Here is a 19440-nt window from a genome sequence, read left to right as displayed (position 1 = left end):
TCACATTATTTTAAAGTGCAGTAGTTACTGGATTGGATTTGTACAATCATTTGACATCGATTTATGCTGTGGAGACGCACGATAGTTGATGATCAACTCAAAGATTGCAGCAAATGTGCAGAGCTAAAAATAAAATGGCATTCTTGACACTGTTTGTTTGAAAAAAACATTTACTAGAGTACTGATTGCTGAACTTGAATGTAATGTATAATGTGGCCTGCTGTCAGTAAATGCTAGGAGTGGTGGTAGGAGTCAGGCGCAGAGAGCAGAGGTAAGGAAATAATGTGTTTATTCCGTAAAACACAAAAACGGTCGACGCCAACACAACCGGCGTGAAATGCGAAGTGCCCAGAACAACAGGTACACAGCACGCACATAAAATAACACTAGTCGATCGCCAGCACATCCAATAACAAAACACACTCTGACGCAAATAATCCCGCACAAACCTGGGCGGGCTACACAGGCTTAAATAACCATAAATCAAGAGAACCAAATGAGGAACAGGTGCAAACAATAAGACATACGAAACGAAAAGGAAAAAGGGATCAGCGGCGGCTAGTAGGCCGGTGACGACGACCGCCGAGCGCCGCCCGAGCAGGCAGGGGAGCCACCTTCGGTGGGATTCGTGACACCTGCATCCGGCACTGATGATCTTACTGTTAGGTATTTGTGCTGAATTGGAATATTTGCTCAAGTATCAAACTCAGACAGTGTATGGTAGTTAACCCCCAGATGAAGTGGTGTAAATAGACAAAAGGGCTACTCTGCTGTAGGATAAATGTTGTTCAGTAAGTAGCTTCTCTCCCTCATATGTAATTGTGGTAGAATTGCCTCATCAAGCTATTTCTGTCTCAGCCCTATCTCCACAAATGGAAACACGTGTAGAGAAGAAATGCTGCGCGCTTGCCGTGTGTAATTGCTGCATTGCCTAATCAAACAACAGTGTTAAAGCCAATAAAATTGTACCCTTCAATTAAAGGTTGTTCTTATGGCCTACATCTAATTAGTAGAGCTCTTGTTCATTTTGGGGACTTGAATTACCTCCATCTCCGCTTGAATTACCGCTATCTTCCCTCTCCCTATCCCCAACACTGGGTGTAGTCTGTGCTTATTATCCATACAAACGCTTGAACAAGTAAACCAAAAACACTGTTTGAAATTCAAATTTTAATTTCAAATAGGGTGCTCACAGACTCAAACAAGCTCCTTTTTTTCTAATAACTTGATTGCTTTCAGAATTGGGCCATAGCCAATAATAAAGCAGTTTACATTTGATCTCATGGATTCCTTTTCATTCCATAAACCATTGATGTTAACACATAATCCAGAATGTTTAATTTTTGAATATGTTAAAAGGTCCATTTTGAAAAAGTTTCTTTGAACTGATGTCATGCTGGCTACAATACTTGTTTTGGTTCTGTTCAAAAGGGCAAAGCATCGTCTGTAACTGCAGGCCTAAATTCACAGTATTCCTCCTCTTCACAGATTGAAAAGAACCACTGAGGGTACAGACACTTTAAATAAACCACAGCGGAGGTGCAAAATGAGGAATCGGGAATACACGGGAATAATTGTGCAATTGCTCATGGTTTCTAAGAGGCGAGGACACACTTCTGGCATGCGTGACCAATTTTTTTTCAATCGTCTGTCAAATCCACCACTGCAGCTGCTGGTTCACAGTCCCCCGTTTTTCATGAGAGTGTTTTAAAAAGTGCTCCCTGCCATTCATGCGAATGGGTATCAGCTTTTTCTGGGGCGTTTCTCCCGGCTTTGCTTGTTTTGCCACTGGATAGCATGTGCTGAGAGGGAAAACGAGAGAACGATAAAAAATAATGGAAAGAAAGGAGGAAAAGCTGTCTGTCATTTGGTCTGGGAAAGGCTCACAGTCCCTGGAAGTATGGATTGGAATGTGTGTGTTGTAGTAGTAGTAGTAGTAGTAGTAGTAGTAGCCGGGCATCTCCAGGGATGGTACTAGTTATAGGAGACCTCTATGAAGGCCCTTGCAGGCTGAAGTCACAGAAGCTAGGAGGGAGAGGGAGGGAGGCACCTGGGTAAAATTGTCATCCCATATTTCTGTTCTTTAAGCTTACAGTCAACCTTGGCCCAGGAATCCCCCCCTCCCCCCCCAAAAAGAACACTGCCCTTTTTAATGCCGCCATATAAAGAGCCTTTAATACATACCGTATGACACATGAAAAAGCTTTGATCCCGCATGCTGAATACAGGATACTCATGAGGTCAAGCCTTTCTCTTTCTGTTGGCTAGTGATACCACCTTTCAATCCAGTAGCTAGTTAGTATTACTTTGCTTTCATAGAATATTTCCCTTTTATTCCATTTGTTTATTGTAGCTCTTTTATTCAGATCAGAAAGAGGAATCTCAGGTTTGCTGGTTTGTTCTGTAAAATAGGTCAGTCTTTGTTCTTTTGTCGAGGCAGAGTTGGATCTCAATGACAACACTACAAAGCCGATGAAGACTCAGGTTTCGCTCCTGGCTACAGACCAGCATCAAGGATCTGCAGGGAGACTGCTAGTGTCAGGTTCCCCTCATAGATGCTAGTTGCTTCTGATTCAGGATTTAGTCCAAGCGAGGGTTTGATGCACCTACTCATTGACAACAGTTTGATTATAGGTCCACTGCTGTAGGAATTCCTGAAGCCAGTTCTCACACAACTCATCTTAGTTCAGCTCAGCTCTGGAGCCATTACACTACATTACATTCAGCAGGCAGTCGGGTCTCATCTTCCTAAAGAGATGTTCAATAGCCCAGGGTGGAACTAGGGTTAACACAGTCTGTTTGAAAACAGAAAAGACTACTACACTACAACTCAGGGACCAACAACATTAAGCTTACAGCTCTTTCAGACATGTGTGGTGCTGATTGACAGCTTTGCCTGAGGGTTGTTAGAGAGAGAAACACTTTGTTAACACAGTGAGCTGCTTGGAAATATGTGACCAGACATTTCATGGTTGTTAGGTGTGCAAGGTGAAAACTGTTATTTTTCAGCCAACTTTTGGTATTTTATTAGGATCCCCATTAGCTGTTGCAAAAGCAGCAGCTACTCTTCCTGGGGTCCACACAAAACATGAAACATAATACAGAATGACATAATACAGAACATCAATAGACAGAACAGCTCAAAGACAGAACTACATACATTTAAAAAACGGCACACATAGCCTACATATCAATACATAAACACAAAATATCTAGGTCAAATAGGGGAGAATAACGGCGTTGTGTTGTTGCTTTATCTGTTTTTTGTAACAAGGTTTCCTGTTCATGGGGGGGGGGGGGTGTAAGTGTGTGTGTCAGAGCTGTGTGTAAGTTGACTATGTAAACAATTTGGAATTTTCAACACATTAATGTTTCTTATAAAAGGAAGAAGTGATACAGTTAGCCAAGAGAGACTGGCATGCATAGTATTTATATCAGCCCTCTGATTACAATAAAGAGCAAGACGTGCCGCTCTGTTCTGGGCCAGCTGCAGCTTAACTAGGTCTTTCTTTTCAGCACTGGACCACATGACTGGACAATAATCAAGATTAGACAAAATTAGAGCCTGCAGGACTTGCTTCTTGGAGTGTGGTGTCAAAACAGCAGAGCATCTCTTTATTATGGACAGACCTCTCTCTCTATTGAATCTATATATTTTGAATTCTAATCTGACTTTGGTGCAGGTCATGTTGATCTTCACCTTACTGTCTTAAGGTAAACACACACTATTTCAAATAAAATCAACGTTTATTTGTCACATGCACAGGATACAGAAAGTGTAAACGGTACAGTGAAATGGTTACTTGCATATGTACATAGTAGCAATATCAAAAATAGACTACATGACCAAAAGTATGTGGACACCTGCTCTTCAAACATCTCATTCCAAAATCATGGGCATTAATATGGAGTTGGTCCACTCTTTGCTGCTATTACAGCCTCCACTCTTCTGGGAAGGCTTTCCACTAGATGTTGGAACATTGCTGCAGAGACTTGCTTCCATTCAGTCACAAGAGTATCAGTGAGGTCAGATTGGTCTGCCATGTGGCAGACCAATCCAAACTCATCTCTCAGCATGTCCAGTTCATCCATTATCTCAGCCAATCACAGCTAGCGGGACACTTCCTTTCTTTTTCCATGGCTAAACCAACTGGGCTTGAAATTCTTATGCTTTGAAGTAATGACGTGCGCCATACGCCTAGTGTCTTGAAACAGGTCACATTTTGTCAAACCCAATTTTTTTCCAACAGTTTGCTAAGAGCTGGCAACAAGCTGATAGGTCTGCTGTTAGAACCAGTAAAGGCCACTTTACCACTCTTGGGTAGCGGAATTACTTTGGCTTCCCTCCAGGCCTGAGGGAAAACACCTTTCTCTTGACTCAGATTAAATACATGACAGATAAGAGTGGGCATAGAGTCAGCTACCATGCTCAGTAGCTTTCCATCTAAGTTGTCAATGCCAGGTTTGTCATTATTGATCGATAACAATCATTTCTCCACCTCTCCCACACTAACTTTACAAAATATTCACTTACAAAGCTATTGGCAGCAATTTGAGGGAAAACATGCCCGGTTTAAAAAATAAGAAACTGTGAGTGTTAATGAGATTTCACTGCCATCCGTAACCTATTTCACAGTTGGAAAATAATCCTTTGCACAAATATCATAACAGATTTATTATAAACCCATAATAAGATAAAGTATTAAATGTCTCTTTTGCACTTTTTTTTATCCCTTTTGAATAAATCCACAGCAAATACATGAACTCTTCTCAGATAGATGGTTTCAGAGACGTTTGTGGAGCACGTGTCAACAAAGATAGAAAACATAGCGAAGGAAGGGTTGATTGAATCCCTCCCCATACCTTGATCTGTTGGAGATGATGACCCTGTTATGACTGATTGACTCTTGCCAACTTTCTGTTTTGTGTTTTGATACACAGAGATCCGTAACCAGCTGGTGGAGCAGTTCAAATGCCTGGAGCAGCAGTCCGAGTCTCGTATCCAGCTGCTGCAGGACCTGCAGGACTTCTTCCGCCGCAAGGCTGAGATCCAGCTGGAGTACTCCCGCAGCCTGGAGAAACTGGCCGAGCGATTCTCCAACAAGATCCGCAGCTCCAGAGAACACCACCAGTTCAAGTGAGTTTCATCCCTGCAGAGATGAGACGACGACATGGCTAGAGACCACTGAGCTTCAAACTGAGACAAACATTTAAACTGTATCTGAGGCAGCGAGGGAGAGAGTGTGTGTGTGTGCGAGTGTGTGTTTGTGGGTCTACTTGCCTCATAAACACGTGTTTACTCTGTTTGTGTGCTTGGGTGGGCAGAATTTATTTTTCAATTGCCTGAGCGTGTGAACTTATTGAGTGCACATGAAGTTACCCTGAACAAAAATATAAACGCAACATGCAACAATTTAATTTCATGTAAGGAAATCAGTCAATTAAAATAAATTCATTAGGCCCTTATCTATGGATTTCACTTGACTGGGAATACAGATATGCATCTGTTGGTCACAGATACCTTAAGTAGGAGCGTGGATCAGAAAACCAGTCAGTATCTTGTGTGACCACCATTTGCCTCATGCAGCGCAATACATCTCCTTCGCATAGAGTTGATCAGGCTGTTGATTGTGGCTTGTGGAATGTTGTCCCACTCCTCTTCAATGGCTGTGCGAAGTTGCTGGCTATTGGAGAGAACTGGAACATGCTGTCGTACACGTCGACCCAGAGCATCCCAAACATGCTCAATGGGTGACATGCACAGGAGGTTGGTAGCACCTTAATTGGGGAGGACGGGCTTGTGGTATTGGCTGGAGCGGAATAGGGGAATGGTATCAAATACATCAAACACATGGTTTGATGCCATTCCATTGACTCCATTCCAGACATTATTATGAGCCGTCTTCCCCTCAGCAGTCTCCACTGGTGACATGTCTGGTCAGTGTGCAGGCCATGGAAGAACTGGGACATTTTCAGCTTCCAGGAATTGTGTACAGATCCATTCAACATGGGGCAGAGCATTATCATGCTGAAATATGAGGTGATTGTGGCGGATGAATGGCACGACAATGGGCCTCAGGATCTCGTCATTAAAATAGCCATCGATAAAATGCGATAGTGTTCATTTTCCGTAGCTTATGCCTGCCCATACCATAACGCCACCACCGTCATGAGGCACTCTGTTCACAACGTTAACATCAGCAAACTGCTTGCCCACACGACGCCATGCACGCTGTCTGCCATCTGCCCGGTACAGTTGAAACTGGGATTCATCTGTGAAGAGCACACTTCTCCAGCGTGCCAGTGGCCATCGAAGGTGAGCATTTTCCCACTGAAGTCAGTTACGACGCTGAACTGCAGTCAGGTCAAGACCCTGGTGAGGACGACGAGCACGCAGATGAGCTTCCATGAGATGGTTTCTGCCAGTTTGTGCAGTAATTCTATAGTTTCATCAGCTGTCTGGGTGGCTTGTCTCAGACGATCCTGCAGATGAAGAAGCCGGATGTGGAGGTCCTAGACTGGCGTGGTTCCACATGGTCTGTGGTGTGTTAGGTCAGTTGGACGTACTGCCAAATTCTCTAAAATTACATTGGAGGCGGCTTATGGTAGAGAAATGAAATCCTGCAGTCAGCATTCCAATTGCACGCTCCCTCAAAACTTGAGACATCTGTGTTGTGTGACAAAACTGCACAATTTAGAGTGGCCTTTTATTTTCTCCAGCACAAGGTGCACACTTTTTTTTTAAGGGGTAGATCAGCTTTAATATTGCAGATAGATTATGGATTCCATCAATATTGTTGTCTGCGTCATTTTCAATCCCCCATATATTTTGGGGTAAATATATATATATATATATATATATTTTTTTTTACTATTTTCTACATTGTAGAATAATACTGAAGACATCAGAACTATGAAAGAACACAAATGGAATCATGTAGTAACCAAAAAAGTGTTAAACAAATAAAAATATATTTTATATTTGAGATTCTTCAAAGTAGCCACCCTTTGCCTTGATGACTGCTTTGCACAAGGCGGGGGTTTACCTAGTAGATGACCTGGAGCCAGTGGGTTTGGCGACGAGTACGAAGCGAGGGCCAGCCAACGAGAGCGCACAGGTCGCAGTGGTGGGTAGTAAATGGGGCTTTGGTGACAAAATGGATGGCACTGTGATAGACTGCATCCAATTTGTTGAGTAGAGTGTTGGAGGCTATTTTGTAAATGACATCGCCGAAGTCGAGGATCGGCAGGATAGTCAGTTTTACGAGGGTATGTTGGCAGCATGAGTCAAGGATGCTTTGTTGCGAAATAGGAAGGCGATTCTAGATTTAAGTTTGGATTGGAGATGTTTAATGTGAGTCTGGAAGGAGAGTTTACAGTCTAACCAGACACCTAGGTATTTGTAGTTTTCCACATATTCTAAGTCAGAACCGTCCAGAGTAGTGATGCAAGACGGGCGGGCAGGAGCGGGCAGTGATCGGTTGAAGAGCATGCATTTAGTTTTATTTGCATTTAAGGGCAGTTGGAGGCCACGGAAGGAGAGTTGTATGGCATTGAAGCTTGTCTGGAGGTTAGTTAACACAGTGTCTAAAGAAGGGCCAGACAGAATGGTGTCGTCTGCGTAGAGGTGAATCAGAGAATCACCAGCAGCAAGAGCGACATCATTGATGTATACAGAGAAGAGAGTCGGCCCGAGAATTGAACCCTGGGGCACCCTCATAGAGACTGCCAGAGGTCTGGACAACAGGCCCTCCAATTTGACACACTGAACTCTATCAGAGAAGTAGTTTGTGAACCAGGCGAGGCAGTCATTTGAGAATCCAAGGCTGTTGAGTATGCCGATAAGAATGTGGTGATTGACAGAGTCGAAAGCCTTGGCCAGGTCGATGAATATGGCTGCACAGTATTGTCTCTTATCGATGGTGGTTATGATATCGTTTAGGACCTTGAGCGTGGCTGAGGTGCACCCATGACCAGCTCTGAAACCAGATTGCATAGCGGAGAAGGTACTTTGGGATTCAAAATGGTCGGTAATCTGTTTGTTAACTTGGTTTACGAAGACCTTAGAAAGGCAGGGTAGGATAGATATAGGTCTGTAGAAGTTTGGGTCTAGAGTGTATCCCCCTTTGAAGAGGGGGATGACCGCGGCAGCTTTCCAATCTTTGGGAATCTCAGACGATACGAAAGAGGTTGAACAGGCTAGTAATAGGGTTGCAACAATTTCGGCAGATAATTTTAGAAAGAGAGGGTCCAGATTGTATAGCCCGGCTGATTTGTAGGGGTCCAGATTTTGCAGCTCTTTCAGAACATCAACTATCTGGATTTGGGTGAAGGAGAAATGGGTAAGGCTTGGGCGAGTTGCTGTGGGGGGTGCAGGGCTGTTGACCGGGTAGGGGGAGCCAGGTGGAAAGCATGGCCAGCCGTAGAAAAATGCTTATTGAAATTCTCCATTATCGTGGATTTATCGGTGGTGACAGTGTTTCCTAGCCTCAGTGCAGTGGGCAGCTGGGAGGAGGTGCTCTTGTTCTCCATGGACTTTACAGTGTCCCAGAACTTTTTAGAGTTTGTGCTAAAGGATGCAAATTTCTGTTTGAAAAAGCTAGCCTTAGCTTTCCTAACTGCCTGTGTATATTGGTTCCTAACTTCCCTGAAAAGTTGCATATCACGGGTGCTATCACGATGCTAATGCAGTATGCCACAGGATGTTTTTGTGCTGGTCAAGGGCAGTCAGGTCTGGAGTGAACCAAGGGCTATGTCTTTTTCCACTCTGCTGTGATTTCACAGAAGTTCTGAACCTTTCTATTCTCATAAATTCTACAGATTGTAAATTAAAGATAAACATTTTTGCTAAGAGTATTATTATATTATTTTTTGATTTGACTATTACTTTTTATATCACCCAGCAGTGCTTTTTAAAGAGTTAGCTCCAGGTAAATGTTGCAATTCTTCAGCCATTCCTGAACCTGCGACCAAAAACAAGCTACATATGGACAGTACCAAAACAAATGATCTAATGCTTCTGTCTCTTCACAGCAAAATCTGCATTTCTGGGATGATTGTATCCCCATATATATAACATTCTATACGTTTCAAGAATTTTGTATAATATTTTAAATATAAAAACTCAACATTTTGAATTCAGCGTAGTTTTGTGTATCAGTTCATGGAATCGGTACATCAAAAATCGCTTCCCAACTATTTTGCTATCTATATGGCATAGCTGTCATTTCTTTTGGTCCTTAAATGAAACGGATATACTTTTTTATTTATTACAATTTTCTTTAACCAATTTTGGTCTTTAATGCAGGGCCGACAGACAAGTTCCATACTTTCTCCCACTTCCAAAGGCCCCTTCCATTTTTGCAGTAATGCTGCAAATAGTTGGTTGTAATTTTGAGTAGAGCAGACATTTCCATATATTTTTATTAGTTGCATGTGTGACATAACTACACCAGTCCTATTTATGATATAATTTACAAAGATTATACCGTTTTTTTTCTAGGAATATATTTTTTTTAATCAATTAGCATATTTGAGTTTAACCATAATATTTGTTGTAATATTTGTTCTGTCTTTTCTGGTGGATTAAACTGAAATTGCTACCAACTTTCTATGGCTGTTTTAAAAATAGCAATATTTTTGGGATTATTTCATTTTCAAATAACCGAAAGTGAAAGGTTGTAATCTGAATAAAGGGAAAAAAGGCCATTCTTGAACATGGGGTGAGACATTCTTACTAATATGCTTGGGAACCTGTTCGGACTTAAGTATAACTTTTGAATGACTGAAGGTCAATGCTTTCATATTTAATCATTTCTGCCCTCCTATTTCATATTAATTATATAAATAGGCCCATTTAATTTTGTCTGGCTTACCGTTCCAAATAAAATTTAATATTTTTTGCTCATATCATTTAGAAAACAAGTCACTAGGTGTAGACAAGGCCCTAAGCAAATAGGTAAACTGGGATATGACTAAAGAGTTAATCAGGGTGATTTTTCCACAAATAGACAGGTATTTTCCTTTCTATAGTAGCAAGATCTTATCTATTTTCTATTAAAATGTATTGTAGTGAGAACATTTCTTTCTTTTGGGATATGTACACAGAATATGTCCGCTTCACCGTCAGACCATTTTATTAGTAAACTACACTGTAATATGAAAGTTGTATTTTTTGTGATCCAATACGTAATGTAGTACACTCATAATTTGGTTGTAATCCAGAGAAGTTAGAAAAATTATCTAGATCCTCTATGAGGCTGTGGAGGGATCCTTATTGTGTATTTAAAAGAAAAAACATGAATCATCAGCGTACAATGACACCTTTGTTTTTAAGCCTTGGATTTCTAGCCCTTGATATTATTGTTGGATCTGATTTTAATAGCTAACATTTCGATGGCCATATCAAATAGATATGACGATAGAGGTCAACCATGTTTTACTCCTCTTGACACTTTAATACTTTCTGAGAAGTAGCCATTATTTCCTATTTTTCACCTAGGGTTACTATGCATAACTTTAACCCATTGTATGACATATTCTCCAAAATTGAAATATTCCAGTCGTACTTTATCAAAAGTATTTTCAAAGTCAGCTATGAATACCAGGCATGGTTTCCTAGATTTTTCATAGTGTTCTATTGTTTCCAGTATTTATCTTGAATTAAGATGAATAATAATCCAACCATACCTTTTTAATTCTTAGCTTTTTGTGTGTATGGAACATTTCTGTGATCTTTTATTTCAGCTCATGAAACACGGGACCAACACTTCACATGTTGTGTTTATATTTTTGTTCAGTACCCATCCATTCTTGCCAAGTTTTTATTCCCAGATCTTATACTACTCCATCCTGTCTCTTTCTCACCGTAATCTTTCCAAAACCGACTCCTACTGCGTTTTAGGTTCACTCTCTGATTGGATAGCCTTAGGATATAAACATCCTTCTTAGAATATGCAAGCGAAAAAGATTTTTCCTCTTTACTCCTTAGAAATCTCCAACCATCCAAAGGCGATAAAAAAGGAATTTCATTCTGGATGAAACCTCCATTTTAATTGGCACTCCAGAATCTCCACATATAATGCTCCTCTTCCTGTAGTTCTGGGCTGAAGAGGGAGTCACAGCCAGCCATGCCTTCACCGGTATTATCCTATAGGTTCCAGGCACGGCCGCGGCCATGCATGCTAAGAGAATGGGCCTTGTTTCCCATTACATCAATGGATAACTTGATTATTCTCTGCCATGGTGGGCTGCCAGTGATAGATTTGCAGCTTGCTAGCCAGCCCCAGCGTTCACACTGCAGCATTTCATTACAGTGCAGTCGTATGCTGCAAAATGTACTCCTCATCCTCTATCTATACAGTATGAACTGTACTCCCAGCTTTTGAATATAATAGCAAGCTACACTTTAACACATTCTAAAGGTTAACTAGGTTAATATGATAACAGTGATCATAACAGTAGTTATGAAGCTTTGCATGTCAGTGCAGGCAGTAGAGTAGAGGGTGTGTTTCAGAGGGCTTTGTATCATCCATTGAGTTCAGGCCCTGTGGAATTGGATGGGGATTTGACTCAGTAATTGAGGCCAGCTGTTCTAGAGGAGGCAGCCTGCACCAGGGTCCCCAAGGCCAGGCAGACAGTAAACAGGCCTGTACTGCTGCAGACACTTTGGCTTAACCAACACACTTGCACTGACTGTACAGTAGATCTTCTAGTAGACCAATCCAAACAGTTGTTGAAGAGCAGGCAGCAGCCACACAGTTCTGACCAGACTCTGCATCTCATCTCCCTCTGCCACCTCAATGCCTTCGCCAAGGCTGCCTCAACCACTGTACTCACTCATAGGGCTGCAGTGTAAAGCATCCATCTACAAGTCTGTAGCCGCAGAGTCTTTGGCTGTGTGTAGTTATCTGGCAAGACACACACACACACACACACACACACTGGATATTTGTGTGTTGACACTTTGATTAAACACACTTCTTTATGAGGGCCACATCTGACTCTACTGATAGCTACTTTATTAAGGAAAACATTGACTTTCTATGCCTGTGATATGTGGTTGTCCCAGCTAGTTATCTTACAATGAATTCACTAAGTGTAATTCACTCTGGATATAAGTGTCTGCTAAATGACTGAAATGTAAAATGGCTTCATTTAGACTCCATTAAGCCAACCAAAGTCAACCATAAAAACATTTGACCAATTAGCATTGACAGTGGCCTTGTTAAAGACCCTCACATCGTAAGTAAACTCTGGGCACAACATCTACTGTATATACAGTTACATTATTTATCACCCACGTATGTAATATGGATACTTGTTTTTTACCCTGTTCTTACTGTCTCATTAGTTTAAACACAAGCAAGCTCCAACTCTCAGTTTTTGTCTCTCTGTGGATATTTCCGAGTTGTGAGGTCACCCCAGCAGCCCAGCTCTCTGTGGAAGGATAGGTCATGAACAGCATAACCCCTCCGCTGCCTAGCATCTCATGTATGGCAGTCCGCTGCCTCTACTCTGCACTGCACAACACTATGGGAAATGAAAACTGGACAGTTAAAGACTCTGGTTGGCCTGGCCAAGGCAGACGTCCACATTGAGCTGCTGGGTCGCTGCCCCTGTCCTGTTGGTTTAACCCACACTGTACAAACGCGGCTTTATGAGCCGAGTTTATGAAAGCAGTCACTGATACAATGCCCAACACCAACACCACTGTAGTTTACAGCTGCTCTGCCATGGGGCTGTCTGCTCGGTCTGATCTTGGCTCGTCTACATTAACAAATCAGGCAGCTCTAGTATCTCTCGTTAGACTAATTAAGATGAGGGTGAAGTATCCCATCACTCCCCCTCTGATTGGACCACATGAAAGGAGAAGCTGAGGGCATAAGTATGCAAGAGATCCCTGCAGCTCAGCTAAACTCAGACCTACACTCTTTGAAAAAGGGTTCCAAAAGTGTTCTTCGGTTGTCCCTATAGGATAACCCATTTTGGTTCCAGATAGAACCCTTTTTGGATCTGTGGAAAGGGTTCTACATGGAGAAAAAAATTGTTCTTCAAAGGGTTCTTCTATGGGGACAGCCGAAGAACACTTTTAGGTTTTAGATAGCACCTTTTTTTCTGAGAGTACTGCTCCAGCCTACCTGGGTCTCTGCTTGAGATCTGTCAGTCTGGTCCCAGTCAACCCACCCAACCCACACCAAAACACCAACCACCAGAAATCTATTTGCTATTCCATTAAATGGTGGCCTCACTGTAAGAGAGTGTGTGAGGGCTTGTTGGTGCCGATCTTTTTCATTTTTTGCATGTAGCTAGATCTACACAACAGATGACATGGGATTTGGACTCATCTTGACATTAGACCATTTAGAGATCAAATCAACTTTGATTGTGGAGTGAACTATCACTTTAAAACACTGTCTGTGGGGCTTCAGGCACTTCCTATTGCTCATTGAATGGTCTTCAATGTCTATGAGACAGACAAAAGACATTGATTGAGGAAACGTTTCAGGGTTAATCATTAAATGGGGATTTTAATCACACCCTATTAAATTAAAATGGCTGAATATGGTCAGTCAAAACAGGTATTAGAAATAATCAACAGCAAGCAAGCCATTAGAAAGCAGCTCATGTAATATTGAAAGGAAACATAACCTGTCTGAGAGAGATAAGATAAAGCTTCCATTAACATCCAATCCTGTGTGTTCTTGTGTGACCGTGTGTGTGTCTGTGTGTGTGACCGTGTGTGTGCCTGCCTGCGTATGTGTGTTAGTGCACGTGTTGTGTGTATGTGTGTCTGTCTGTGTGTGTGTGGGGGTATAAGAGGTCATCATTAATGATTGCCCTGGTATCGCGCTGAGCCAGGCTGTCTCCTCCATGCTTGTTCTGCTTAACTACAATCACTCTGGTGGCCTCTTATTTGTCTTAACCCTGTTCCATCTGATGTTGCTGCCTGCCATCTCTGTCCAGCTGCCTGTCTGTCTGCAAAACACAAAACATGTACCAGTTACTGCAAAACATGAAAGACTGACTTTACATGATTTTTCATTTTAAACAAGAACTGTACTGTTTCGTATTAAAAACCAAACCATCCTGCAATGTATTATGTAGCTACATACTATGGGCTACAGCCCTAACTCTATGTTCTATTGATTGTCTTTGACATTTAATCTAATATCAAATTTCTTAATTGGTCCAAATGCCGACCCCCTTCAGCAATGTAAAAATATCCTACGTCTTTATGGATGTTATTTGATAAAAGGATTTCAGATAACTCAATCAGCAAGGAAGCCTGATTAAGCTTTAGCCTGAACGGCTGATAATTCATGTGCTGTATTCATGATCATGTGCCAGTGATTCCTTCACTAATTATTCAAAAGCTTATGAGTATCAGAGGGCATCAACTTCCCAGTGACTCCCAGAAGAATGCTATGCGTTATGCATGGGGTTGCTAGGTTGGCATACTTGCCTTTGGGTCAGAGGCAGCCCCAGGGCTGCCCATCTGCATTCCCCCAAATGGCTTAGAATGAATATTCCTTAATATAGACTCCAGTATGTTCTGTACATCAAATTCTGTCTATACAGATAGTATTGAACCAGTGCATTTCTAACCTCCGGACATAAATGAGAACCATACGTCCTCTGATCTGTGTGCCCACCAGTCCTACTCAGCACACTGACTGTACAGCCCCTCATCATCTGTACAGCGCCCATCACTGAGTTTTTCTCCGGTGGTGTAGTGGGGTCAGAGCAGGACAGGGGTTAAATGTTAAACTATGTCCCTGTCAGAGAAAGGCTAGGTGTGTTCAGAGCAAACATCAAACTCCTCTCCAAGGGAAAGTGGGAGAGGCCTGTAGTCGCATATCCCTTAGGTTTACAGCTGGATGAGGTAACTATCTGCAGCACCAGGTAGGGTGTGTGTGTGTGTGTGTGTTTCATACCCTATTCCCTATATAGTGCACTACATTTGACCAGAGTTCTTAGCCCTGGTCAAAAGTAGCGCACTAGATATGGAATAGGGTGCCATTTGGGACGAAGCCCTGGTGTGATTAATAATGCGTACTTCCTTGTGGAAGTCCTCTGAAAGGTCCTATGTGTTCTATACATGCGTGACTAAAGAGTGAGCATTCTTCTACACATCACCTCAACTTGTTAAGGGTATAGACTACATTATGGAGACAGCTTATCAGTTATTCATCCTTGAATGAAATGATTAGCGAGGCATCTTCAGATTCTAAAGACGCGCGCACACACACACACACGAATACACATGGATACACACACACACACACGGATACACACACACACACACACGGATACACACACACACACACACACACACTTTAGTTTGTTCTTAACTGACTTGCCCAGTTAAATAAAGGTTAAATAACAAAAGTTGAGAGAGCATGGTGGTGAAAGACAGAGCAGTGTCCTAACACAGTGGTTCCCAAATTGAACTCACTCAGTCTTTAAACTTACTCTTGAAAGTTGTAATAGTAGAATGCACAAGGTGCAATTTCTAAATTGGGTAGTGCATCATCAGTTCCTCTTGTCATGTTAGTCACTGCATACCTTAGAGAGCTATTTAGAACTTGTCAGAAATGTCCAGATGTTCTCCAATGCAGTAAGGGGCGCCTTGAAAAAGTTTAGGAACCATTGTCCTAACAGATGAGCCTGATGCTGTAGAGAGGCTCTCCTCTCCTCTCCTCTCCTCTCCTCTCCTCTCCTCTCCTCTCCTCTCCTCTCCTCTCCTCTCCTCTCCTCTCCTCTCCTCTCCTCTCCTCTCCTCTCCTCTCCTCTCCTCTCCTCTCTCCTTACCCCTCACTCCTATTGAGTCTCAGGGAGCTCATCCTCCACCCTCTCCATGTTAATGATATCGAACTCCATAATGGCTGGGGGGACAGAAGGAACCCTGGGAAAACTGAACCTTTTGAAGCTTTGTATTACCCTGCAGTAAGGCTGCTGACTGACACTCAACCATCCAGAGAGACAGGAAGGAGAGCTGGCTGCTGCCGACCTGGAGACACAGGGAGGACTTATAGTTTCAGGTGTGAGGTCTGAGGATGAGGAGGCCCTTTTATGACTTATACTAGGGCTGTGACCTGTGGATCTGCCACCCTGTGCTCCAGTACTATAAAACCAGGGCCACTGTGGGCTGCATCTACAGTATCACTGGTTGAAAATATTCAGCTCTCTCCCTCCCTCTCAGAGAAGAGATGGGTCCTGCTGCAGCCACACAGCCACACAGGTCTAATTGCCTGCCTTCTGCTCCCACTTCCTGTGAAATGAGGACAGCAGCTGGGGAGAAGAGAGCCTGCTTGCTTTTGTCTGTTTCCTCAGGAAAAGGGTTTAACCCAGGGCCCAGAGAAACAGTGACAGGCCTGGCCGGATTCTCAGATGTCTCTTTTCGGAGGCTCTACTTATAGTTATGGTCTAGTGGTGTGGGTGGGGTTTTGCAGCGTTGGCAGTTTCAATGGTGCATTGAAAGTCACAATGAATAGGCAGCTAAGGTATTGTATGTATATAGCTCAAACCTCTGTACTTGTTCTAGTGAATAATAATAATAAGGCTCAGGCTGTGGACCCAGATGCCCAAATACCTCAGCACCCTTTGAACACACAGTTGCTTTGTCACAGAGCGTTGGAACTCCCTCTCCCTCTTGCTCTCTCCCAGGCAACACCCTACTAGCGCTGAGCTGCTGTCACGCTAAACAGCTGACTTTATTTTAATAATCAGGGAAAACAGTGATTTTACGGGCAGATTAATATTTTATCAGCGATTACAGGGGCTTGGAGATGCCTGCTCAGCGTTTCTGCCTAGCCGAGCAGAGGAGGAGTGCAATACTACAGACAGGGAGCCCTGTAAATAGAGCCTTGTTGTTTGGATGGCTAGGGACTTGCTTGGCAATGTTAACATGTGTTTCCTATGCCAATAAAGCCCTTGAATTGAATTGAGAGAGGGACTGGGAGTGGGGAGAGAGAGAGACTGGGAGTGGGGAGAGAGAGAGAGACTGGGAGTGGGGAGAGAGAGAGAGACTGGGAGTGGGGGAGAGAGAGAGAGACTGGGAGTGGGGGGAGAGAGAGAGAGACTGGGAGTGGGGGGAGAGAGAGAGAGACTGGGAGCGGGGAGAGAGAGAGAGAGAGACTGGGAGCGGGTAGAGAGAGAGAGACTGGGAGCGGGGAGAGAGAGAGAGACTGGGAGCGGGGAGAGAGAGAGAGACTGGGAGTGGGGAGAGAGAGAGAGAGACTGGCAGTGGGGACAGAGAGAGAGAGACAGAGTGGGGACAGAGAGAGAGAGACTGGGAGTGGGGACAGAGAGAGAGAGAGACTGGGAGTGGGGACAGAGAGAGAGAGAGACTGGGAGTGGGGACAGAGAGAGAGAGAGACTGGGAGTGGGGACAGAGAGAGAGAGACTGGGAGTGGGGACAGAGAGAGAGAGAGACTGGGAGTGGGGACAGAGAGAGAGAGAGACTGGGAGTGGGGACAGAGAGAGAGAGACTGGGAGTGGGGACAGAGAGAGAGACTGGGAGTGGGGACAGAGAGAGAGAGACTGGGAGTGGGGGAGAGAGAGAGAGAGACTGGGAGTGGGGGGAGAGAGAGAGAGAGACTGGGAGTGGGGACAGAGAGAGAGAGAGACTGGGAGTGGGGACAGAGAGAGAGAGAGACTGGGAGTGGGGACAGAGAGAGACTGGGAGTGGGGACAGAGAGAGAGACTGGGAGTGGGGACAGAGAGAGAGAGACTGGGAGTGGGGGAGAGAGAGAGAGAGACTGGGAGTGGGGGGAGAGAGAGAGTGTGTTTGTGAGCCTGGTTGTGCTTAAGGAGGTGATTAAGCATCTCAGGCCTCTCATCCACAAACACCAATTACACAGTGATGAGCTGCAGCTCTCGTAGCCAGATGGGTAATAGGTAAGATAGGTAAGAATAAGGTGATGACATAATAAGGTGCCGAGACAGGAAATAGGTCATCCCAGAAGACAAGGAGAACATGTTTTCACCCCATTGAGTTTGTATTGTGGTTAGAGAGTCATCTACAGGCCTAATGTTTCCTCTATCTAGTCTATCTGAGACTGTTAATCCCTTTGCCATAGCAACGCAAAGTTCAATTTACTCGTCCCATTATTACTAGTGACCTCTTGATTATTGAACTGGCCCATATTGTAATTTGGGTTGATTGGAGAATTACTTCTCCGATTCCTCTTGATTCCAAATCAACGTGTTTTGGCTTGCTTCCCTGACAAAGTCCCCCTGTAAAAGTCATTTTTAAACCGTGATCCGATGGACAATGCTCAATCAGACCTTTTCAAATGCACAAGTCTGAATTCTTGCTTTCAAAGTATAATATGATTCTCTGCCCAACTTCTTCTTCACAGCAAGCATCCTTCTTCCTCTTCCTCAAATGGTGAGATTCATCTTGGCTCAGCTGAGTTGACCTGCATTAGCATCTCACCAGTCATAGACTGTCAGTATGTATGGCTGTGGTAGAACCATATGACTGTATAGCATGTTAACTGTGTACATTGTGGTGTCTTGCTGTGGGGGTAAGTGGGAGAATACTGGTAGCAGCACTCTGGGACAGATAACAGCTTGATTAGAAGTGATTAACATTGCGGAAGCTCTCTGTAGAGGGGAACCTTTGATGTTAGCACTGATCCCAGTTTTCACCCAGGCTCAGTGAAACCCTATCCTGCTATCTCTCTCACTCTGCCTCACACCCCTCTCTCGTCTTTGTCCTTTTCCCCAGAGTTTGAGATAGGGTTTAGATGGAGGGACAGGGGTGTGTGTGTGTGTGTGTGTGTGTGTGTGTGTGTGTGTGTGTGTGTGTGTGTGTGTGTGTGTGTGTGTGTGTGTGTGTGTGTGTGTGTGTGTGTGTGTGTGTGTGTGTGTGTGTGTGTGTGTGTGTGTGTGTGTGTGTGTGTGAGAGAGAGAGTTAACCTACACTGGAGGGGGATGCGTGAAAGCGGATTAGGCTTCAGTCAGAGCCCATGCCTCTCAGGGTCATTATGGTTACCAGCGTTAAGGAATTAAACAATCGATGCCGTGTCAGACTGGAGCGCTGCAAGAGAAACTAATGGCATCTGTTCTGGCCTAGTGCCATCACTATAGAGGGATCGAGATAGTGAGGGAGGGAAGGATGGAGAGAGGAAGAGAGATAGGGTCGGTGGGAGAGAGGTAGAGAGAGATGGAGAGAAAGAGTTGGGAGAGACAGGCAGAGAGAGAGTGCTGTGATGTATAATGTCAGTGTGGTTGTCTCTGCAGTCAGCCAACAATGGGATCATGCAGCAGCTGTATTGTTTAGTGTGAACAGGAATCAGCCTTAGTAGCCCTCATGTTTTACTCCAACAAAAGCTGTCAAAGAGAAAAACATAATGCATGTGTGGGTGTTGTCTACCCAGAGCAACCTTGGGCAACGTACTCACTCACATTTACTGGGGATGGGCTATGCTC

General features: G+C 43.6%; 1 protein-coding gene across 2 annotated transcripts in view; it reads left to right on the top strand.

Moving 5' to 3' along the window:
* The window catches only part of LOC106583180 (SLIT-ROBO Rho GTPase-activating protein 3), a 102624-nt gene that overhangs the window by 28297 nt on the left and 54887 nt on the right, over positions 1-19440 (top strand). For both annotated transcript variants that reach the window (XM_014167076.2, XM_014167077.2), the window contains exon 2: positions 4942-5137. In XM_014167076.2, the coding sequence (XP_014022551.1) occupies positions 4942-5137 (196 nt within the window). The remainder of the gene's footprint in view (positions 1-4941; positions 5138-19440) is intronic.

The sequence above is a fragment of the Salmo salar genome, chromosome ssa22 (assembly GCF_905237065.1).
Source record: "Salmo salar chromosome ssa22, Ssal_v3.1, whole genome shotgun sequence".
In the NCBI taxonomy this organism is placed as follows: domain Eukaryota; kingdom Metazoa; phylum Chordata; class Actinopteri; order Salmoniformes; family Salmonidae; genus Salmo; species Salmo salar.
The sequence above is the reverse complement of the archived record's forward strand: the minus strand, read 5'-3'. Positions and strand labels throughout refer to the sequence as shown.